At 41.4% G+C, this 25833-nt stretch overlaps 1 protein-coding gene across 1 annotated transcript; it reads right to left on the minus strand.

Annotated features, from left to right (window-relative positions):
• Positions 1–398: 398 nt before the first annotated feature.
• Positions 399–25753, minus strand: LOC125232710. The gene is made up of 12 exons (XM_048138470.1): positions 25498–25753; positions 20294–20478; positions 18852–19027; positions 17877–18074; positions 6284–6434; positions 5390–5559; positions 4512–4723; positions 3752–3938; positions 3538–3622; positions 2834–2949; positions 1465–1611; positions 399–588 (listed from the first exon to the last, which is right to left on the minus strand). The coding sequence occupies exons 1-12, from the start codon at positions 25595–25597 to the stop codon at positions 495–497; spliced, it is 1821 nt and encodes a 606-aa protein (XP_047994427.1). The 5' UTR covers positions 25598–25753; the 3' UTR covers positions 399–494.
• Between the last annotated feature and the right edge of the window lie 80 nt (positions 25754–25833).

The raw sequence follows: 25833 nt of genomic DNA on the forward strand, positions 1-25833 counted from the left end.
TGTTCTGAAATCCGCTACATACATAGAATGTGGGTTTAATTTTATTGTTAGGGGAAATTGCCAGTAACTGGCCAGTGTCCAATAACTGGTCACCCTATACTAAAACTAAGAATAAATTCTCTTTAGATATAAATATAGCTCATTTTTACTAGCCACCTTACAGTAACTGCTTTCCACTTTATGCTGAAATGAACCCTGTTTATGAGTATACAGAGTTCATTTTTAGTGCAAGGTGGCCAGTTTTTTGCAATTTAGTCCTGAGTATAATAAGGCCATGCAATTTTGTTTGGGCTTGTATGTGCATTGTGCACTGTTCAGTTATGTATTATAATATAATTAGGTATTGTATATAATGTAATATCATTATACTAGTCAAGGGCTAGGAATAAGACAACAGATAATGCTCATGCTATATTTTCACGGTACAAAAACGAAATGCAACCAAAAGGCCGCTCATACATTGCGGCTAGCGGGTTAGGCAAGTAGCCGCCGAGTTACTCTGCGGTCTTGGGCACGAAGGAGAGAACCACCGACGACATGGCGGGCACAGCCACATCGTCGCACTCTACTGGCTTGTTGGTCGCGTAACTGCAGAAAAATAAAAGTTATAGAAGTTTTTTTTAATAAAAATAATGGATAAATGCTTTCATCAATGACTTTTTTAAAACAAACTCTAGAACTTTTCGATTACTATTCGAACGATCCCGAAAGGTTTAGTAGTTTTATCGGTCCTCCAGTCCTCACAAATCTTTGTTTTATTTTGTAAGTGATTCCAGGGGCCCATTTCTCGAAGCTACAAGTTACATAGTTAGATTTAATGTTGTCAAAAAAGGGTTTATTTTGAGGATAGACGATTTATTTATTTATTTACAATTTACAAGTGGTTGTCAATGTCTAATATAACAAGTTGGAAAGAGACTTCCGCTTGTAACTTGTAACTTTCAGTTTTGAGAAATGGGCCCCAGCTCTATCAAATAATGGTATATAAAGGACCTTGTGAAACTGAATAATAGGTATGCAACGAGTCGCGCGGCGATAAAGGCCCACGAATATAGATACATAAAACCGGACCACAGGCTATTAATTTCTACTTGCATGTGTAACTAATGAACTAAGAGACTACAGATGAATCGCGAGATCAGGCAAGCATGGTCGCGCGATGATAAACATCAGGCCGTCCCTATCGCACTTACTAATAGTACGATAGGGACGGCCTGATGTTTTATCAATTATCATTTATCGCACGACCATGCTTGCACTAAAGTTCATTTGGCTAGCCGAATTTAGACTGCTCTGTATGGTCAGGCTACATCCACATGCTTCTGTTGTTTTTTTTTTTAAACAAAGAGATTCTCTACAGACTGGTAAGTTCGCCGCGGGAATACCCTGTTTGTGTTCGGTGGTGTGTGGCATGTGTTTAGTATCTGTGGCAGACGAAGGGTGTGGAACCGCTATTACACTTACCCAGTTAGGTTGGCGACCTCATGCGACACGTGGTGCACGGTGAGCTGTGCCGGTAGCACAGGGACGCCGATGGCCGTGAGGTTGGCGCGCAGCAGCTCAGACTGAGAATTGAACACCGCCAAGTAGCCAGTGTGCCCGGCCTTCCACCTGCCTTGAGCGTGACACATGATATATACGTATGACTTGGTCGCCAATTTGATAATGGTTCGAGTGGTTCCGCCCCAGAACCTGGATTATACATATACAGACGCCGGGCTAATGGCCGTTACCCGACGCTGACGACGAGTCAGTGAAAGACTCAGGTCTTCGCCGCTCAGCAGGGCGGGTCGTGCGGCGTGAATGTCAAATAATTGAAGCTTATACAAGTGCCCCGAGTCGACGCTGCATAGAGTGCACAAGGGCGAGCCCGCCCCACTGCACGCGTCGAAGACTGAATGTCCACAAAGGGCCTTATACTCAAACCTGCCAAAGCCATATCACTATATTAAAATATTAGTGTAACGATACGCTAAATTTCGTTTTTTTCGCAGCGATGTTTTTGTTTGTGAATATTTCTTTATGCTAGGTACATCATCACAAAACATGAATTACGGTAGTCTATTCTAACGATACTTAGTGAAATTGAACAGAAAAAAAGTACATTTACATTTATTTAAAATAAGCATATCCTCTTTCCATGAACGACATGGTACACGGTCTACCAGGCGCTGTCTCCTAGAAGCTCACCCTCACAAAACTTGCTTTTACAGGCTGTTTCCGGTATCTCGCAACTAGGTGCTGGAACAATATCCCGCCCCCGATTCGTCAAATTAAAACTAAATTTACTTTTAAACGTCATTTTAAAAAATATCTTTTAGAAAAACAAAGTTTGGGTATCCCTTATGGCTACCTGGTTGCAGATTACCGGATTTAGCTTCAGCTTTAGCTCTAGCTGTAGCAATTATTTTACTATCTATCGATCTAACAGATCAAACACACATTTCTTTTCATCATAGCATTCATCTCACTCGTTTCATAGGCAATTATTTATAGATATTTTAGGTATATAATTTCATCTCTTTACAATATTTCTTATTCAATCAATTATGTGTTATCGTGATCTGATCCGGTTCCGGCAGAATATCAGTGCTGCTGCCTCAGGGCGTAGCGTAATACTGAGCCGTAACCCTTTTGTCTTGTTGCGACGCGCACAGTATCATAGTACGCTATGGTAAAAATCTGTAATTTCCTGTTTTCCAATTTGCTTATTATGTATTCTAATTCTTTTTTGTAACTTATTTCTTTTGTGTATTATGTGTGTATTGTGACAAACAAATAAACGTATATCTATCTATCTATCATTTAAAGTAAGAATGAAAGTGAGAGTGACCTGGCGACGGCGACGAGCTGCAGCGTGGAGTTGCGCGCGGGCACGGCGGCCATCCGGGTCTGTCCGTGCTGGATGCTGGCCTCCGCGCGCAGCGACGTTAGTCGGCCCAGCTCGCTCTGGAAACAAACAGTTTTTAATTGAAAACTTAGCTGATCAATTTTAAATTGTGTTTCTTTGAATACCGGCGATCTCCGAAACTTCTGTTTTCTGGGGTAAAAATCAATCTAGCTTAGTCTTAAGTTACGGGAGACGCGAATTTTAGAGTTTTTGAACTCCGTGCGAAGCTCGGTTGCCCAGGCATTAACATCGTGATAGGCAAACAGTCTGCCTGACGGTAAGCAGTTCGCATCAGAGATGTTACAAGTCTTAACACCTTTGTCGAGTAAGGTCAGAGTTACTCACCGGCACAACAATACTACGAGTAAGAACTAGTAATTATTTTAACGGATTAGTGTTAGCCTATCGATGTCTGAATCTCCAGAGGTGTTACAAGCGCGTAGATGGCCCTAACACCCTCGTCGAGCTAACAACCTCACTTGCCAGCGGGGGCCCATTTCTCGAACGATATTAGACTAATAATATTAGTCCACAAACTGTCAAATCGTATGGGTTGTCATGACGACACACTAATATTATCAGACTAATATGTTTCGAGAAATGGGCCCCAGGACAATATTATGAGTAATGAACGGATTAGTGGTCACCTTGCCGGAGGCGTTGAACTGGCGCAGCTGCGACGCGGCGAGCACGGGCGCCGCGGGCAGCAGGAACGCGAGCGCGGCGGGGCACCTTTAGATGTTAACATTACATTTAAGATAACAAAATAATATGAATTCAACTAAAGTAAAAAACTACTATAATAAGAGATGTATAGTCTCTAAATGTCAAAGCAACAGCTATACAGCTGGCTAGTAGTACCTGTAACGCAGGCCACTTGCGGAACTTGTTAGTGGTCTCACTAGTCCTGTTGACCAGTACGACCGCGTCCACATCCGCGCTGATGGCCGCGCGCTCGGCGGCCGCAGAGACGACACGTTGTGTGCCAGCAGGTACAGCTCTTGGAAGTGGTTCTCGTCTGTCTCCTTTATTGTGAACACGGATTTTTCTGGAACAATAGGATCGTGATTAGAAAATTAGCACGAAACAAAAGCAGGTGCCAGACGTGGTGAAGTCTTTACCAAATTTAAATGGAATCGGGCGAGACTTATCGCCAGGAAGACTGATGTCAGGTGGACCAAAATATTGACGGATTGCGAATCCCGCTTCCGGATAATAGCGGCGATTTTTTTTTGAACATTCGTCAATTCGCGGGGCGCTTCTGAATGAGACTAGTTCAGTACATTAAAGAGTTTGGCTAGAGGATGTGGTGAGAGACGCTCCACAAGGCAGCAATATTGGTTCAACGTTATCAGAGTGCTACAAAACTGCAGCAGTACTAACTAGCTCCAGGTTCTGCGGCGCTATCATCAACGGCCTGCGAGAAGTGCGCTAACAGATCATCCAGTTCAGGCTGGGCAGCAGTATATGTGTGGCGTAAGAAGTGATAATCCCCGATAGTGGGCGTACAGCCGGCGGGCCGAGAAACTGATCCTAGCTAGAAGAGTACCACAAGGCAGAACTCTTGGTCCAACAGTTTCGAAGTGCTACAAGGCAGCATATTAGGTCCCACTATACTTACTAGCTCCAGGTTCCGCAGCATTATCATCCACGACTTGCGAGAAGTGCGCTAACAGGCCATCCAGCTCCGGCTGATCAGCAGTATATGTGTGGCGTAGGAAGTGATAGTCCCCGATAGTGGGCGTGCGGCCGGCGGGCGCCTTGTCCGTGTTGGCGAGCAGCGTGTCGTTCAGGAATGACGACGACACGATCAGGAGACGAGCGTGGGACAGCCTGGAAATTGATAAAATTATCGCTATAAGAAAGTTAGTGAATAGTTAATACAAAATTGCTTAAATAGGGTTGACAAGTCTACTATCAAATGAAAATGAAATGAAATGAAAATGAAATATTTATTTTTCAAGTAGGCATATTACAATGCGCATATGACCGTCAAATAAAGCTACGCCGGCTCTAACCCTACGCCTCAGCCTCGAGAAGATTTCAGTCAAAGGCGGATCAAGCTTTGTACTCATGGGGGGATCAATTCGTATAACCAATCTCGGCCCCAGGGAATTTATTTATGATGATCCCCATTAATAGATCCGCTTGTTGACTATCATTTAAATATTGCAAGTAGAATAAGCACCTTTATAGACTCCACAAAATATCTTTTATCTTTTTGTTGTGACCTAACGTCGCGTCCGGTTCACGGAACTGGTGACCGAAGAGCTGGCAATTTTCTAGCAACACCGTATCAGCATTCTGATACAGCTATGAAATATCGCTAGGATCCTTGATATGATGCCTCATGAGCCTATTTTAAATTTTAAGAATCGATTTTTATGTTTAGTCTTTGAGTCCTTTGTGTTGCAGAGATTGATCCTCAAAAGATACCCCACCCACTGATACTATTAACAAAAGAATGTCAACTACACTAGGTGAACACAAAACACTAACCTGACACCAGCAGCGCCCTCTTTCATATACAGCTTCAACACTTCATCGAACTGCTTGACAACGTCGGCGTTGCGGAAGTTAAGGTCTGCCTTGCCCGCACCGTATTGGCTGAGGTACAACTCTTTGCGAGCTTCCACGTACGTCCAAGCGTCTTCGTCTGTCACCGCACGCTAAAGTAAAAGATCATTTTAAGACAGGGTTTCTTGGAGTGAGATACACGGTATGTCCGGAGCATGTTTCTTGGGGGTTCGCAGTAAGTTAGTTATTGAACTTACCGAGGGCTTAGTGTAATAGAATATTGGTTACCCAATGATCCGTGGAATTGCAAGTGGAAATTTTGTCAAAGAATCTTTCCATCATAAGGGCCTGGAGGGAGACCATAGCGACATCTAACAGAAAAGTAAAAATATATTATTTTCTATAATATCAATGTCCGAGATAACTACATGTACAGAGTGTAACAAAATTGGTGGTGATCCGTTTAAGGGCGTACTCAGTATCGTATTATTATCAGGAAAAAGTAGAAAATTTTTTTTTCGCTAAAAAAATTTTCTCTTTTGTATGAGCCGGGCCGCGCGAATCGTTCGAATCTCCATACAAAGATAAAAAAAGGCGAAAAAAAATTTTTATCCTACTTTTTCCTGATGAGAATACGATACTGAATACGCCCTTAAACGGATCACCACCATTTTTGTTACACCCTGTATGTATGGCGATAAGGTTGACTTTCCTATTTATTATAAGAATATAAAAGAGAGAAGTCAAAATAGATTGTCGGTAGATGTCGCTACGCTATATGCTACCCCAAAGTGTGTGTAGTGTCAGAAGCATACATTTTTCAATTTTTTCCTTTAATATAAAATTGTGAAAATAGAGAAGATTTTGAATACATACCCAGTTGTTGGGCGGGTTGGCGTGCGTGCCATTGTACCCGCTGGGCGCGGCCCAGATGAAATAGTCCTTGTAACCAGCCTCGCCCGCCGCGCTCTTTGTGAACCACTCGTGTGTTGTTGGGACGTAGTTGGCGACCAGGTCTACGATCACCCTGCACAGAAAGATTTCAAAAATAAAGATATATTCATATAATTCCGGTTGAATCAAGATTTTTCATGAGATTGCATCAAGAGCGGGTTTTATCACAATCACAGCCTTTTATGTTGGCCCGTAGTGGTGTGCACAGCGGTGTGCTAAAGTACTACTGACTTCATATGAGATGAGAATTATAATAGAATAAATTGGAGACGCAACTACACAGAGAAGCCATTTTTCTAGCAACTAGAAACTTGGCCTTTTTGACAAAGTCGAACTGTTCCAAGTTGAACTGTTCAAGCACCCCTTTAATTAATCAGTTCAGTAACTATTTTAAAAATGCGAGGGTAATTTTTCATTCAGGCTTTGTACCTAATAGCAACTTCTTAATATTTGATTTAAAGATGTTTTTACTTCGACATTCGTCTTCTAATGTACCTAATGTGTTAAATAATCGCGGTGTGATGTAGCGGCGGGTCCGTTTGCCATAATAGTTGCTGGCGGTAGGTTCCACATATCGACGACGCTTTGTCCCTCTAGGCGCTCGGGTATATATTCGCGGGGTTTTAAAATCGGGATTGTTAAATTGTTCCGTTGCTATCAAGTACTTAACTTTATCATGCACTGGCAGGATGTTTAAATTCTTAAATAGGATCGTGTAATCGTTTCTACAATTTGTTTTGGTTTTTTTATCTATTATGTTTTTTAATAGACGCAATTGTAAGTTTAATATGTTATCCAAATAGGTTTTAAATGTGCGTCCATAAGCTATTAAACCGTACCCAATTACAGCGTCAGCCAGTGCATGGTATAACATTCGTAATATTTTATTATTTACTATATATTTTAAACTAATAATTTTACACAGTATAGATCTTAGCCTATTACATACTGCATCTATGTGTATTTTCCAGTTAATGTTTTTATCTATAGTTAGACCTAGGTATTTAAACTTATCAACTACTTCTATAAATCTACATTTACAGTCACGTTTTTCGGTGTGCAAACAATCGTACGTATGACCAATAATTTGGATTGGCGCCTGACATTGTTTCGTAAATGGTGATTTTATAAGCAAAAATTTAGTTTTTTCGGTATTTAATATTAAACCATTATCGTGAGACCATTTTAATATGTTTTCAAAATCCTTTTGTATATAATTTTGTACTTTACTAAGGTCTTTATCAGCATATAGCAAGCAGGTGTCATCCGCATACATGTATGTTGAACAGTTCCGCACAACATTAGTTAGACTGTTTACGTGCATTATGTACCCAAGTGGGCCATACACCGAGCCGGTCGGCACCCCGGTCTGCACATCTGCCTCGTCGCCGCGCACACCGGCCACGGAGACGCGCAGAGTGCGTCTCGACAAGTATGTACGGAACCAGTCCAACACCGGACCACGAACCCCACACTCTTCCATGGCCTGCAGTAGTTGTTCGTGGTCCAGCGTATCGAAAGCTTTTTTAAAATCAATAAAAAGCACCCCTATGTACTTTTTATGATTTAAATGACTGTACACTTCATCCGTAAAACGCGCCAGGGCCGTAGAAGTACTTCTAGACTGCCTAAAACCATGCTGAGCATCCGTGATGATATTATATTTCTCAAGGAAAGTACTTATCTGGTTTACAATTACTTTTTCCATGATTTTATTAATTACAGGTAAAATGGCTATAGGCCTATAGTTTGAGTATTCTGAATGACTTCCCTGTTTATATATTGGCCTTATAATTGATTTTTTTAATTGATCTGGATACTTTCCTTGCTGGATACACATATTTACAAAATTTGTGTTCCAAGCAAGAGCCGGTCCTCAGAATCTCTACGAGTCAGGCAAACTGCGCGATCATACCAACTTGCGAGTTGTAGAACATTGCAAAATCCCCGCCAACTTGAGATGAAGTAGATTCATACTAATCCATACTAATATTATAAATAAGGGATGAAGGGGTTGAAAAAAAGGTTGAAAGTTTGTATGGGATTTCTTAATTTTAAAAGATAAAACCATGAAACTTTATATTTTAGCACTTGATAAGAAATCATTGAACATCTTGATAACGGATAGGGATAGGGATAATAATAATAATAATAATAAGTACTGTGGTACTAAGTACTGCGGACCGCAAGGCGGTATGGGAGAGCAAGCAGCTACACGGGCGGTTCTACAAGGCCCTCACGGGACCCGATGTAGACCTGCTCGCATCGGTGAACTGGTTACGATTTGGGGACCTCTTCGGAGAAACCGAGGGTTTTGCCTGTGCAATTGCGGACGAAGTTATGATGACGAACAACTACCGGAAATATATCCTGAAGGACGGTACGGTCGACATTTGTCGGGCATGCCGCCGTCCCGGAGAGTCACTCAGGCATATCATTTCCGGTTGTTCTCATCTTGCTAACGGCGAGTACTTGCACAGACATAATCTCGTAGCCAGGATTATTCACCAGCAACTTGCTCTTCAATACGGCCTTGTGGACCGCGAAGTACCGTACTACAAGTACTTGCCTGCGCCAGTTCTTGAAAATGGTCGTGCCACGCTCTATTGGGATCGATCTATTATCACTGACAGGACTATTGTAGCCAATAAGCCTGACATTGTGATAATAGATCGACCGCAACGCCGGGCCGTGCTCGTTGACATCACCATCCCCCATGATGAGAATCTCGTGAAAGCCGAGAAGGACAAGTCCAGTAAGTACCTAGACTTGGCTCACGAGATAACCGCCATGTGGGATGTTGATTCAACGATCATTGTTCCGATAGTCGTTTCAGCGAACGGTCTCATAGCGAAGAGTCTCGACCAACATCTTAAGAGACTCTCGCTAGGTGGCTGGATCAAGGGCCAGATGCAGAAGGCGGTGATCTTGGACACGGCGCGGATAGTCCGACGGTTCCTCTCTCTTCAGCCCTAACCACCGGCAGCTTGGGCCCTGCCCCGCTGCTGGCGGCACCCTAGGTTAGGTTTTTTATAATATGTTTATATGTTTTTATATTGTTTTGTAAATGTTTTTATATTTTATTTTTATATACATATTGTAAAAAACCTAGTAGCCTAGAGAATGAAAATAAATACTGAGAATAATAATAATAATAATAATAAAAAAAAAAAAAAAAAAAAAACCGCTGACACTGACGGACGTGTCTTTGGATAAATTTTCACAATTTTATTTATTTTTATAGTATTTTTATCGCCGTTTTGGTTTTTCTGGTTCAGTTTTTGTGTATTTCTTACGCTACTCGTACATTAAATCATGTATAATAACGAACATGCAACGAACTATCTACAATCTAAATACACGGTTATCAACATGAACTGTCAAACGGCGATAAGTGCATTGTGAAAATGTTAACAAGGTCACGCACCAGAGCGGCACAAAGAAACGCACGCCCACCATCCCCGCCCGCCTCGTCCAGCTCCCCGTCCGCATCCTCGTCGGGCGACGAGTTCGCCACGGCGCCCGACACCGACGGGTCCAGCGACGAGAGCGGGCCGCCGCCGCCGCCGCCGCCACCACCTGCGCGACGAGGGCGGCCACCGCTGCCGGCACGCTTGGGGCCTGCGGGACATCCTGCCCCGCCCACGGCTCCCGCTGCCGGTGGTGTAGTGCGTCGCATGACATGGACTCGACAAATAAACGAGAATGTCATGCGCGCCTATTACGGGGCCACAGAGGGGGGAACCCGGCTATCCGCGTACCGTTCAAGAATGCTACCTCTGTTCCAGGCACTCGAGCCATCCATCACCGTGTCGGAGCAGCGGCTATCGGATCAGGTGCGCGTCATTCAGCGGTCAAAGCGGTTGGATGACGCCGCACTTGATCGGCTCCGCCAGGAGGCCCTCGCTACTCGCGCGGACCCCGCCTCGGGGCGGGATTTGCCCGCCATGTCGCCGGACCCGGTGCCCGAACCCGACCTGGCACCGGAGGCGCCGCGGGTTGATTCCGGTAACGACGGCGGGGACTTCGCGAGTCAGAGCGAGAGTGAGCCTGCCAATGAGCAACTGAGGAGGTCTTTGGAAGAGGCGATTACGCAGTATCGCTCCACAAACAATCCTAGGCCACGATTACCACGTCTGCCTATGAATAGACGCAATCTAGCGTTAATGGGAGCCTTAAACGCTTTACTAGAGCCATTTATACGGACTAGTAAAGATCTAGATGATACACACTCGATCATGTACTGCGGAGCCATCGCGGCGTGCCGTGTTGCTCGAGTCAAGTTTCCGGACGCTGACCGTGCAACTAGGACCGTCGGAGGTGTCCCTGCATGGCAAGTACGGATCGAGCGTCGTATCAACTCGTTTAGGACTCTCATTGCAAAGCTGATCTGCTTCAGAGGGGGTAATAATCGCCCCCGAGTAATGCGCTTTGTGAACCAGGCGTTCGCGGGGACGGACATCAGGCCCCGCGACTATTTGGCCAATGTCACAGAGCGCATCGACTTCCTGAAGCAGAAAGTCTATGCATGGGCAAGCCGTATTCGCCGCTACAGAAAGCGTGTGGACCGATTCCAGCAGAATCGTCTTTTTCAAAGCGACCAAAGGAAAGTATACCGGAGGTGGGAGGAAACCGACCCTCGTGTGTCTGACGTGCGGCTGCCGGATGCTACTGCCATGTCTGATTTCTGGCGTAGCATCTGGTCGGTGCCCGTCGAACACACGGAGGGTGAGTGGATGACCGTTGTCGAACGCGAGTGCGAGAACATCGAACCTATGGGGGCTATCACCATCAGCCCCGACGACGTAAGTTGTGCTACCCGTACGGCCCAGAACTGGAAAAGTCCTGGACCTGACGGATTGCACAACTTCTGGCTAAAATGGTTTCGATGCTCGCACTCGCGTTTGGCAACGCAATTTCAACAAGCCCTCGATCTTGGTTCTCTCCCACCTTCCCTAACAACTGGTGTTACTTTCCTGCTCTACAAGTCCGGTAGTACCACGGAAGCAAAAAACTACAGACCCATCACGTGCTTGCCTACACTCTACAAGCTCCTTACATCCATTTTGAGAGCAAAAATTAACGCGCATATTGTCGCTAACAACATTCTGGCCCCCGCTCAAAATGGATGTAGGGTTGGGTCCCGTGGTACTAAAGAGCTCCTCCTCATAGACATGACCATTTGCCAACAAGTTCGGCGGAACAAGGGGGCCATCTCGGCCGCTTGGATTGACTATAAGAAGGCCTATGATTCGGTGCCTCATTCATGGCTGAGAAGGGTATTGGAGCTGTATAAACTTGATGCAGCTTTAATATCCTTCCTGGCTGCATGTATGAGGCAGTGGACCACAGTCCTTCGTCAACCAGGAGGCAGGGATGACCCCACTGGCCCGCAGGACTTCATAAGGATTGAGCGAGGAATATTCCAGGGTGACAGTCTGAGTCCATTATGGTTCTGCCTAGCTCTGAATCCCCTCAGCACCCTGCTGAAGGATTCTGGGCTAGGTTGCCGGCTTCGGAGAGAGGGTGAAGTCATCTCTCACCTTCTGTACATGGACGATCTCAAACTATTTGCACCGAACACCCAAGACCTGATGGTGCTATTGAAAACCACAGAAGTTTTCAGTACCGCCATCAGAATGGAGTTTGGTGTCGATAAGTGTGCGGTTATGCATGTACAGCGGGGGGAGGTTGTAAATTCAGAAAATTTACAACTTTCTGAGACGATGTCGTTCAGATCTATCTCTGAATCAGAAACCTATAAGTACCTTGGTATGTCACAGTCGTTGGGTATTGAGGATGTTGGCATTAGACGGTCGGTGAAGGAGCGCTTTTTCAGTCGGCTCACAAAAGTCCTTAACAGTCTTTTGTCAGGAGGCAATAAAGTGCGCGCCTTTAACGCCTGGGTAATGCCTCTACTCACATACTCCTTTGGCATACTAAGGTGGACCCAGACCGAGCTGGACGCCCTGGATCGGAGGGTCCGGTCACTGCTTACCACACACCGTATGTTACACCCGCGCTCGTCTGTTATGAGATTGTACATCCCACGGAAGTGCGGAGGTCGAGGCTTCCTAAACGCCAAAAATCTCCACAACCGTGAGGTGTACAATCTCAGGAATTACTTCCTTAACAACGAGTGTGGGATGCATCGTGATGTGGTGGCAGTGGACGGAAACCTCACGCCGCTCTCCTTGGCGAAACAGAACTGGCGCAAACCTGTGGTACTAAGTACTGCGGACCGCAAGGCGGTATGGGAGAGCAAGCAGCTACACGGGCGGTTCTACAAGGCCCTCACGGGACCCGATGTAGATCTGCTCGCATCGGTGAACTGGTTACGATTTGGGGACCTCTTCGGAGAAACCGAGGGTTTTGCCTGTGCAATTGCGGACGAAGTTATGATGACGAACAACTACCGGAAATATATCCTGAAGGACGGTACGGTCGACATTTGTCGGGCATGCCGCCGTCCCGGAGAGTCACTCAGGCATATCATTTCCGGTTGTTCTCATCTAGCTAACGGCGAGTACTTGCACAGACATAATCTCGTAGCCAGGATTATTCACCAGCAACTTGCTCTTCAATACGGCCTTGTGGACCGCGAAGTACCGTACTACAAGTACTTACCTGCGCCAGTTCTCGAAAATGGTCGTGCCACGCTCTATTGGGATCGATCTATTATCACTGACAGGACTATTGTAGCCAATAAGCCTGACATTGTGATAATAGATCGACTGCAACGCCGGGCAGTGCTCGTTGACATCACCATCCCCCATGATGAGAATCTCGTGAAAGCCGAGAAGGACAAGTCCAGTAAGTACCTAGACTTGGCTCACGAGATAACCGCCATGTGGGATGTTGAATCAACGATCATTGTTCCGATAGTCGTTTCAGCGAACGGTCTCATAGCGAAGAGTCTCGACCAACATCTTAAGAGACTCTCGCTAGGTGGATGGATCAAGGGCCAGATGCAGAAGGCGGTGATCTTGGACACAGCGCGGATAGTCCGACGGTTCCTCTCTCTGCAGCCCTAACCACCGGCAGCTTGGGCCCTGCCCCGCTGCTGGCGGCACCCTAGGTTAGGTTTTTTATAATGTGTTTATATATTTTGTATTGTTTTGTATGTGGTTTTGTATTTTACTTTTATAATCATATTATAAAACCTAGCCTAAGAATTAAAATGAATAAAGAGGAATAATAATATTCTTTATTGTGCACATTAAGTAATTACATACAACAAATAAGATCAAACAAGAAATTAAGCAACAACAGGCGGTCTTATCGCTAAAAAGCGATCTCTACCAGACAACCTTCGGGTAGTAGAGATCAGTGTAACGGAGAAATATAAGGGTAGCAAAAAATAAGTGGTGTGAGAGAAAAAAAAAAACCAGCACAAGTAACTACGTAGAAATATACATACTAATATAAGTTATATAGATATAAATATATATATAAATATACATACACATACATAAACATAATATTATATATACATATAAAAAAGCAACAGAATAACATGTTTAAGAAGTTTAAGGAAGTGACAGATAGTGTAATTTCAGTTGAGCCTTAAAAATTGGGAGAGATTTGGCACGCCTTAGATCAGACGGCAGAGCATTCCACAACCGAATCGCTTGAAAGGTAAAAGAGTCGTTATAGAATTTAGAAGAAGAGGAAACTTGGGCAAGTAGGTGATTCTGGGCGCACCTTAAAGATGAAAGATATTTGAAGCGCTCCTTCAGGTAGAGCGGGGTGGAGGGGTTGAAAAGTATACCGTACAAGTGAGCGAGAATATGAGAATTGCGTCGCAGACGTATAGGCAGCCACTTGAGCTGCGAACGATAATAAGAGACATGATCATACTTTCGCAAGCCATAAATGAACCGAATACATACATTCTGAAGACGTTCGAGTTTGCTAAGTTGCTCTTCAGAAAGATCAGGGTAGCTTATATCTGCATAATCTAAAATCGGGAGAAGCAAAGTATGAGCTAGAGCAATTTTGGTCGAATAAGGTAAAAGGTTACGTAGTCGCCGTAAGGATCCTATTGCAGCAAACATTTTCCTACTTACCTCTTTCATCTGAGGAATCCAAGACAGAGTACGGTCCATTATTATACCTAAATTTTTTACTTCAGATGAATAAGGAATTAAAGTGCCGTTAAACGAAATCCTAGGTAAATCGGAAAAATTGATCCGACAGATAAGTTTCTGACTACCAATAATGATAGCTTGCGTTTTAGATGGATTGACTATGAGACCGTAGCGGTTACTCCAATCTAAAATGTTTTCTAAATCATTATTTGTAGTGTTAATAAGGGATGGGAGATCGTCAAGCACACCCTGTGAATAAATTTGCAAATCATCGGCATACAAGTGATAAAAAGAGGTAAGGTTGTTGGTGATAGAGTTAATAAAAATTGAAAAGAGAAGAGGAGATAGAACGCCACCTTGCGGAACGCCAGCAAGAGTGCTACACCAAGAGGAATGTGCATCTTCGATTTTGATTCTCTGCCGACGGTCAACAAGGTAACTTCTAAACCAGTTAAGAGCCGGAGTAGTTAAATTTAGAGAGTTTAACACTGAAATAAGAATATCGAAATCGACGGTATTAAACGCGTTACTGAAATCCAACAACGTTAATACCGTCACCATCCGCTTGTCCATTCCAGATCGGATGTCATCAGTGATTTTGATTAGTGATGTGACCGTACTATGGCCAGAACGGAAGCCGGATTGAAAAGGGTTCATGAGGCTTTCTCTATTTAAATAAGAAGTGAGTTGTTGATGAACTAAGCGCTCGAGAACTTTAGAAAGAAAGGGAAGAATAGATATGGGACGGTAGTCAGTGAAAGAAGAAGGATTAGATTTTTTAGGTAAAGGGACAATGTAAGCTTCTTTCCACAGCATTGGAAAAATACCCGAAGAAATTGAAGAATTGAGAATGTGGGTAATGATGGGAAGAAGGAGATCAAGTAGCGGTAGGATCATATTACGGCTCACATTGTCCACACCAATAGCATTGGAAGATATCGATAGTAAATTTTTCTTGACATCACATTCGGAGAATTCTGAAAAGGAAAATTTAGAAGAAACAGAAGTAGTAACGTTAGAGAGATAGTCGAGTGTTTGAGCCTTAGCCGGCCCACTGAAGGTAGTAGAAGCAGAGAAATGCTGGTTGAGTAAGTTGAGATCAACATCTTTATTCACAGGGGAATGCTGAGATTTTCCTACACCTAAAGTTTTAAGGAATTTCCAGGTCTTAGAGGGATCACCATTTTCGATAGAACTATGAATGTGACGTCTCTGGGCATCCCGACAAGCAGTGCTGCATCTATTGCGTAGCGAATGGTATTTTTCCTTATTTCTATCAGATGGATTAGTTCTATATCTCGATTTGGCCACATTTTTCTTAGAAATTAAGGAACGTATACTTTCGGTCAACCAAGGAGCCGGTAAATGCTTAATTTTAACAGGGCGAATTGGGGCATGTGTATCATAAAGCTGTAATAGAAGAGAGTTAAACAAAAGAAGCTTGTCATTGACATCACTAGCCCTAAATATCATGCCCCAATCCACTCGAAGAGCATCATCGCACAACCTCTCCACACTCATTCTACGAAAACTGCGTTGCAACAAAATTCTAGGTTTTGGTTTAGGTGGTCTAATTCTATAGGATAGTAGAAGTAGATCGTGGTATGAAAATTCCACCGCTGAATATTGCTCGTATTTAACTACATGACTAGAAGAGGAAACAAGAGTGAGATCCAATAAAGAAGGGGAGCAATTAGGAAAGTTGTGAGTAGGCCCAGACGGGAGGATAGTTAGGTTGCAAGCTCCAGCTAAGGAATTCAATGCATTGGATCGGTAATCATTCTTAAGCAAACATGTATTAAAATCACCCATAATGATATGATGATTGAATGAAGGCATAAGGTCTTCTAGGAGTTTCTCAAGCGAGGAAAAGTAATTTATATTCAAAGACGGAGAATAAAAAACACCAGAAGAACCTTAGTATGGGATAAGGAAACATCTAGAAATAAATGTTCGGCTTCGTTTGAGCAAGGGGGCGACACACTGACAATAGAGAAAGGGATGTTAGATCGAAGATAAATTGCAACCCCACCACCGCCTCTACCAGAACGGTCATTCCGCACCAACTGAAATCCTGGTAAGGAATACGAGGTAGAAGGTAGACATGGTTTAAGCCAAGACTCAGATACAAGAATTGCGTGTATGTTATTCAGGTCAAACGTTAATAAAAGATCTTTATAATGGGCAGGAATACTCTGCGCGTTGATATGCGCAACATTAAAGTTTTTAGGCACGTCATTCAGTTGTCCGTCAAGAAAATCATGAAGTGAAGGAGAAAGACTATGAAAGCTGTCATCGTCTTTACCGGACGAAAAAGAAATATATTCATCACTATCACTGTCGCAAGCTAAACTACATAGTGTCATACAAATAAAATAAAATTATATTTTATATAATATAAAAATAATAATAATAAAATATATATATATATATATAGAAAATACGTCTAAATCTCATTCTACTACCCGCCAGCAGTAAAAACATTACAAGTTTACTTACAAGATTTATAAAATCTAACCACAAAAAAAACGATTTAAAAAACGTTATTAAAACAGTTAAAAGTAACGAAACGTTACTATTTACACCCTGGCAACATTATCAAGTTTCAAAGAAAAGTCATCTAAGGAACGTCTGTCAGTACTGTCACTGTCAAGCAAGTCCAAACGACAAGATACCTTATTTTAACACAAAACATAGCAAAAGTAAATAATTACCATAAGTAGAAAAGTGGGTAACAAATAAGAAAACAGATAATACGACTAAAACTAAAAGTCACACTGAATCGAATGAAGACAGACTTGACCAGGAACACAAAAGAATGGAAGAGAGATAAAGTACCAAGAAACGGGCCTAAGTGCGCGACTTCGCTGCTTGTCTCCGGGCTTTTTTGGCTTCCTTGTCCGACTGGTTTGAAGAAACTCCAGCTTCCGCTTTATTGGCATTAGCGTCCACTTGGAAGTTATTCACATCCTCGAGGGACGCCACGCAGCGGCGTTCACCATTCGCACCGATTACATAGACGCTTCCATCACGAGTAAAGCAGCCACGCACTCCGAACCGATCGCGAGCAGCCAAGAACACATCGTGCCGGGGCTTCGTGAGGAACTCGGACAATGTAATGCCAGTCCCTTTCAGTCCGGTTTTGCCATACCACACAGTGTCACGATCAGAGAGGTCACTAAACTTCACAAGAATGCACCGAGACTGGTTGGCTCGAGGCCGGCCCATGCGATGACTGCGGGCAATATCTGTGGGAGCGAGGTCCGTCTTCAAGTGCTTCTTGAATACATCAAGTACCCGTTCCGTTGTGTTCTCATCCTTGACCTCAGTTACACCATGGACAAGGAGCATCTTACGACGGGTTCTCATTTCCATCTGGTCCACCTGCTTTTCTAGCAGCTTCAATATCCAATATAAAAACTTACTTGACACCGCGATCCTTGGCCTTCTTGATAAACTCCTTGAACTGATCCACGCAAGAGCTGGTCTTCAGTATCTCATAGGCGTCGGCTCCGCAGGCGAACTGCGCGAAAACGCCGCCCACTTGAGAGTCGTGCAGCAAGTCCAGATCGCTGTTAGTTGGTAGGCTGCCGTCGGATTCAATGAGGGCGTATTTTTCGAACCTAGGAAAACATTCATTGATATCATAAACTGAGATAGATATCTTATTATTTAAAGTCACTTACAGGTCGAACGCGATTAATTAACATAATGTAAAAGGTAAAATAATGTTAATTAATCGCGTTCGACCTGTAAGTGACTTTAAATATGTGTACAAAGCGCGAGAACTTAAAGTGTTATATATATCTTAATTATTATCATGCACTGAAGTATCGTCGACCAATCGAAATCGACCCCGAGTCTTCAGTTTACGCTGCTAATGTCCCTACCACTAAACTGCCCGGCCACTGAGGTATCTGTCCAAAATTCTCGGGTGTATGTTATCTTTAGAGGCTAGGTTAGGTTTAACAGGGCTAACAGAGGTTGCAACGTACATACTTAGCACAGCCAGAGTGCCCAGGACAGAATGGACATGGCCCTGGGAGCCACATAATTAGGGTCCCCCCACATCTAGCGTCTCGCGAGCGTCGCGTCGGGCCAACTGTATGGAAAAAGACGCCGCGTCGACGTCTTAGCAACACCTTGTATCTTCCTTACACAACTCCTACATGACATGGCGACCCTGCCTGCAAGCCTACATCATGCCAGAAGCTTTCCTAAATACATATTCTAAGTTCTTCTTAAAACTCCCTGGGCGGTCGTGGTGCGCATCTGCGCATGGCATGGCACAGCTAAAGCGTATATATAGCACATGACCAGAGCCACAAACTCGCATCTTAACCCCGCTACCTCAGCGTCGTGCCATACACTTTACGTGCTAGTCTAATGAAAAATCTTACCACTCCCTTGGCGGCGGAGGCGCGCACTTCGGCGTGCGGACTATAATGACGATGGCACCGGCCAGCATGCATAGCCAGAGAGCCCAGAACAGGATGAACATGGCCCAGCGCAGGCGCACCCAGAACGGGTCGTCCGCGTACTTCATCAGCTCCTCCTTGGTTAGCCCGGAGAATTGCTAAAAAACAATAAGATAATAAGAAAATGATCTTCCAGTGTGAGTTACGGCAAGAAGCGGAAACGCAGTGACATTCTTGTTCGGAGAAAGTGTCATCAAGAAATATTTATAGTATTCCTATGATCAAATACGTTTCCTAAGCAAGATTGCCGAGATTACTTAGTCTACAGATAATTACGTAAAATTCTCTTGTAGTCGTCAACAACGAGTACTGACGTAGTGCGAAAAGATTTTCCTTCGTATCGTTAGTCCGTTTTCACATTATCCGATCCGATATCGGATGTCGGAAGGATTTCAATGGAAAAAATCCAAGATGGCACCTGTAATGTATAACATCGGTCCGACATCCGATATCGGATCAGATAATGTGAAAACGCACTTACGGAAACGTACGAACCTGTCATGCTATTTCAGTCAGTCTCAGTACAAGGTGCACTGATATTGACTGAACTAGCATGACAAATACGAACGTTTCCGTAAAAATACGAAGGAAACCCTTTTCGCACTACATCTGTAATATATTTAAAGCACTTGTTACATGGAGTTTCTTTTTCTAAACCACTTTTTAGTATAATCTTAATTTGAGATTGAACGCACGGTAGAACTCATTGCAGATATCTCGGTTGGGAAGAGGGGGTAACCAGATAAACGACAACTGATACCGGCTCGTATAGAATATTTTAAACCAATAGCGCGCATTTTGCCGTAAATATTATACTCGTATATCATTTTAGTTATCCAGTGTTTGTGTTTTTGGTAAATTGGTCTTTACGAAATGCAATAATAACAATATGTGAAAAAGTAGCCTTGTGAAATTCGATTTTCAATCGCCAACTGAGCATCTATGTGGCTTTCTTGTCATAGTTAGTACTCGTAATGACGACAACTGGTTGCCAATACTGAAAATAATTAAATATACGCCTATGTGGACCTATGTAACAAGTTAGGGCGGTGTAGTTTTTTTTATTATTGATAAATTGAGCTTGATTCTGGCGTAGACAGTAGGTACTCAGTTAGGCACATGACAATTTTAACGTAGTCACCTCCCTATTGTGACTATATTATACTTACTTGGCGTCGGCAATGTACACACGCGTGACAATATTCGCGAACAGAGGTCATAAGTGTCACAGTCACAACTTACCCTCTTATTGCCGTCGAGTTCGATCTTGGCGTCCCCATTGCGTTGGTCGCCCACGACATACTTGGCGTCGGCCATATAGACACGCGTGACGATCTTGGCCTACAACAACACACACAACTCACCCTCTTGTTGGCGTCGAGCTCGATCTTGGCGTCCCCATTGCGGTGGTCGCCCACGATGTACTTGGCGTCAGCCATATCGACACGCGTGACGATCTTGGCCTCGTCTTCTTTCTCTAGAAGTTTCTCCTCCGCCTCGTCGACCTTTTCCTTGGACTTGTGGAGGCTGGACTTTGACGAGCGGAACTCTGTTCAAACAAACAAAGATTAAATAAAATTAGATTTAAAACCATGTCGTTAAAAGTCTAATTTAAGGAGATAGTCAGAAGGCCATAAAGGTAATTAACTAATGTATTTGCGTCGTACGTTTTTAATCGAATAAGTGATCTCCCCGAACTTTATGCCTCTGTGGTCTAGTTTATTACTTTTATAATTGTCTACCTATTTAAGTAAAATATATTTTGCTAATTGTTTTTTTTTTTCTTTAAGTAAATCGTTCAATCCATCTGCTTATACTCTGACTGATTGCAGATACAACTAGAAAACAAAAATGGTGTTACACTTAACACTTTAAAATATCGACTGATGCAGTATATAAAAAGTCTGAATTGGATATGCAACATATAAAAGAATAATAAGAACTTTGTTATCATAATAGGCGAAACGGACGATGACTGTCGATAATCTGCTATTGTCAAAATTCAAATTATGATCTTCATATGATCTTAAAAATAAGGTACAGTTCAAAATTACAATTTTTAAGTTTTTCTTTATTTTTAGTCTGGGAACCAAGATAAGTAAGAAATAGCTTATACACTCCTTATAAGTAGGTAGGTATACCTAACTTAGCAAACCTGATATAAAGGACTTACATTTCTTATAGGACCACGACCTTGCAACTCGTATAAATTAATAACTAGTGCTAATCACCCAGGAAATTATGAATACACAAATAAGTTATACACTTAGCCGTAAATTAAAGTTGGAACAACCGTGCACAACCACTGTACGTAAGGAAATACGCGATGCTTTTGAACGCAGATATTAAGTTTCAAAGTGGTACCTATGCTTAATTATATTATAGCTGTATGCTGCGTATAAAGACAAGTCCGAAAACATCGAGACATGTCACTCCGTTTCTTATGAAAACAGTGGGTGGCCGAACAAGTAACAATTAGGAATCCAAACGTTCCTTTGTTTCTTTCGTCGGGATAAGAACTTTATATCGTTATATGTTAAGTAAAATTGCGGAATTATCATGAATGAAAAAAAGGTTCATAACCTTCGTAGTCTTGCAGTGTACCTATTTTTCACTTTTGGAATTCGGTTAAAAATTCTGCCTGGGTACGTCACGTGGTCAATGCTCATTGATGCTCATAAAGAAGAAAATTTAAACATTCATCACAAATTTCTTATCTCATCAATAAGCTAAACATACTATCTTATTTTTATCATCTTAAGTTTCGCCATTTTTGCCTTTTGCCCCATTGTATTTATGTATGTATGTTTGTATTTGGATGTTTAGTATTGTAATACGGTATATTTATTTATGTATTTGGTATATATGTATGTGTGTTTGTGTTGGTTTTCTCTATATTTTTTGTTCTTGCACTGCCTGTTACCTTTTGTTTCTGTTTATTTATTTGTTGATTTTTTCCAGCTACCCTAACGTTGTCTGGAAGAGATCCTTTTTAGCCATTGATAACACCGCCTGTTGTTACCTAGTTATATCTCAAACTCAACATTCTGTATATTTTTTCATCAGTCAGCCACATAAAATGCTAAATACTGGTAAAAAATATTTACTTAAAACTTATTACAGTTATTACGTATAGTAAGCATCACGTATTAGTAAGGTATAACTTCAGTGCGCAGAACCCACAGTATAATTCGACTCGAGCTTGCCTGTTACTTATCTGCAATATATTATATCCACAAGCATTCCTGAACAAGTAAAAAGAGCAAAATATATACCCAGTCGCTTCTCAGAAGTATGCAACAATCGGCCAGGCACGCAATTCACAGGAATCTCGTCAATGAATACTGCTTTACAATGGGACGCGTCTATATCGCGTAGCCCTAATTGATACACTGCCATGGTCATAGTCTACCTCTACAAGCTGTAATAGAACCGCCGTGTGAATTGAGCCTAATGAACCAGTCATGTGTGTGTCGTGAGATGAAAACAGTAGTAACTAACAAGCTTTAAATGTTGTCGTGTTTACAGTTATGTGATAAATGGAAGTTCAGAGCAAAGGTATGTGCTGGTATTGCTACCAATAAGATACCTATGAATACGGCAAGAAGTACACTATGAGTCAAAAACTATACCCCATCCAACCCTGTAGAATTAATACAAATATAAAAAACTAAGGATGGTCAACAAGAATTTGAAGGATTGCTTTTTTTTTTTTTCAAAATATTATTTAAGAATTTTTTGGCAAGTGTAGGGGTTTTTTCTATTGTCAATATTTATGTTAACTATTAAGTTATAGATGCACCCTGAAATTTGTGCCTAAATGGTTGCTGAGTGGAACATAACAAACACAAATTATACAATTAAAATATTTATTCCATAATTTAATTCTAAAACCAGTTTGTAATAAAATAAGTTAAACATGCATACCAAACCATTTATTTGAAAGTTAAATCTTAAGTTTACTTTTAAATACCTACTTAATTTTTTTTTACTTCAATAAATAAAAAAGGGCAAATAGAACATACACTAATAAACAAAAAGGAATACTTTGTAGCCCATAGTTTCTGAAGTAAACAAAAAATCTCAGTACAATTTTGGACTCAAATCTTCAATAATTTAAAAATTCATTATTATACTTAATATTATTATATGTACTTGGCTATTTCATAATTACTGACTTATTGAAAAATACTTTTTATACCCACAAAGTTTATAAAAAAACATTAAAATTTTATTTTGAATTGGAGAGTTTAAAATTAGGTAATCTTAATGCAATTCAATATGGCGAATATGGTTTACTATTTAATATTTTATAATGTAAAACCTACTCTAAAGATGGAAAAACAATTGCATTATAACTTTTGTTATCACAGTCCAAATCCCTGCTTAGACTAGCACTACACTAGCATACAAATTACAAGCTTAGTGCTAAAATAAGAATACATTTTATTTTTAATCTATGTGACATACAATGTTAACTCTTTAAAAAGGAATTTTAGGAAATCAAGTGCTTATAACCCTTTCCAAACAAAGAAGTTTGCCAACTTAATTTTGAATTTAAATGACATGTGTTAAAATTGACAATTATAAATGTTAACAACCCGCTAAGAACCTCATGATCATATCAGCTCTGGTGTAAAGGGTTATAGTGAATTTGATTCATCAAGAGCTAGACATAATAACTATTTAATTATCTTTTAGTGTGTTTGTCCTGTACATTAATTTACAGACCTAATTTATTAAGATTTAACATCTATTAGTCTTGTAAAACATCTATAGATGTTTTTCTACTGTAACTGCCTCTGTGGATCCAAATATTTCAATAATGGTGGTAGTATAGTACTGATATCACTATCGTTAAATTACTAAAAATTTCATTGAGCTTGGTTAATTCTCTCCAAAAACTGTTCAAATAATCTGTTCCTCTCTTTTTGTATATTATTAGATTCCTCCACTATATGAATTAACCTATCTAGCTTCTCCTCCACCATTCTTTGCCGATCTCTCATTTCCAGAGTAACCTTACGGAACTCTGCATGCCGTTTTCTGGTCAGCCTCTTTTTCATTTCTTCAGTTTGCCCACTTGAGCTTTCCCCATGCTCTGGTATATCCGGTTCGAATTTAGCTGCTGAATTCATGGTCAATAAAGCTTTAGCAACAGTCCGCTCTGTTGCACTTTCTTCTATTTTCTGCTGTATATCTGGGTGGTATTCACCATTATTGCTGTATATTTCTTCAAAAATATCGAAGTAAGGCCATTTGACAGTGGCTGTACCATTTCTATTTTTCCTCTTTAGCAATCTTATATAGGTTTGTTTTAAATTTCTGAATTTTTTATCACAACAATCAGGACCTTTGCCCACAGCATTAGATATGTCAACCCAGACACTTTTTTTCCTAATTTTAGGATTTCTAAACTTGTCAATGTTTTGCAAATACATATTCAACAGTGTTTGGATGTTCTGGTGTTCCCAGAGATCCTCATTATCGTCCAACTCTGGTTCCATTTCTTGGCTCAACATATTTTAGTTAAGTAACTTACTGTTATTCGTCCATTACTTATAGAATTCTTTGAATGTAATTTTAGCATAGGTATATGGAAGTGCTAAATTGGGGTCTTTAATGAACCAGGCAGGATGCAAGTCATTTGAGACATCAATTGGTAGCTAGGCAATTTAACGGCCAGTGCGCTGCAGGAGTTACAATGTGGGTTGTTTTCCTTGTTTCTTGAAGGTTAACTCACAAATCATGATTCAAATTCACTGTCTCATATTGTAAACGAGGCCACTTTGATATTCGTATAAAGAAATACAACAGGAAAATAGTAAAAATACTGAAATAATGTAATTTATACGTTTCGTTGCATCAGTCAGCGAACAATCACAAAATGGCGCTGAGCGTGGCGGAAAAAAGCGCTTTATAACCCGACCAAATAAAAATGTCACTCCCAATATAGGGCCCTTCAATAAAAATTATTATCTACGATTATTTTGTGCGTAAATGAACAAATTTAACTACAGAATAATAACGGAGGAAATAGGACGTACTATAGTTTGAAATGTAGGACTTAACATTTGATCTTGTTTCGCATAATTAATATTGTTTAATAATAGTACAAATTTCTGACATTTTTAATAATATCATTTGAAAACATCATCATGTATCTTGTTTATTGGCATGTTATCTTAAATTTTAATTATAATAACATTGCCAACTTAGTTATTATACTTGGTCTGGTGACGTAAACACTATTTTTATCTTCCAAATTTTGCCGTATTATACTTGGTCTGGTGACGTTATTTTATCACCGGCCCGAGACATGACAGGAGATAACAATAGATAACAAAGGAACTATCTCCGTAATTTAATGACACATTAATTAAATTAAGTACATACACGTGCATGACCGGTTAGTGCTTTTACATTGTCAATAAAGAGGTCAAGGACCTTCCATAACACTTGAGGACAATCGAATAATTATTTCTAGGAATAACTAAAACCTAAGTACTTGATAGTAATAACTAATAGCATCAAATTAGATAAATATGTTAATTAAATCCGGATGTACCTGTATCAGCCTCTGGAATAGGCTTATAAGTAGCGACGTGCTCGTCGTCCTTCGGCTGCCCCCCATCTATGGTGAGATGATTCTTCCGCGGCTCAGACATGATGAATTCGGTACTTGCGGAACCGGTTTTGCAAGGGAGAAAGCTTTCTCTTTCACCTCAATAAGAACAACTTGCAATAATTAATTATCTTTCACCATGCACTAGTTTATCGACCATCTGTTAACTCAGGTGAGTGATTGACGATTTAAGATATTGAGTGAATGATATGATATGACGTCAAGAACGAATGACCCACGGAATGACCCACTGGACCGCACCCCATCCTCTCATTCATT

Source organism: Leguminivora glycinivorella, chromosome 13, assembly GCF_023078275.1.
Source record: "Leguminivora glycinivorella isolate SPB_JAAS2020 chromosome 13, LegGlyc_1.1, whole genome shotgun sequence".
In the NCBI taxonomy this organism is placed as follows: Eukaryota; Metazoa; Arthropoda; class Insecta; order Lepidoptera; family Tortricidae; genus Leguminivora; species Leguminivora glycinivorella.

Bases quoted from the DNA above. Each gene is read 5' to 3' on its own strand.
- LOC125232710 (XM_048138470.1), bottom strand. From the start codon at position 25,597: ATGTCTGAGCCGCGGAAGAATCATCTCACCATAGATGGGGGGCAGCCG. The intron at 6,435-17,876 runs GTAAGTTTTTAT...CTTTCTGTGCAG, and splicing joins GCCAAGGATCGCGGTGTCAA to GGTGATCGTAGACCTGGTCG. The intron at 5,560-6,283 runs GTATGTATTCAA...CTTTTACTTTAG, and splicing joins CCAACCCGCCCAACAACTGG to CGTGCGGTGACAGACGAAGA.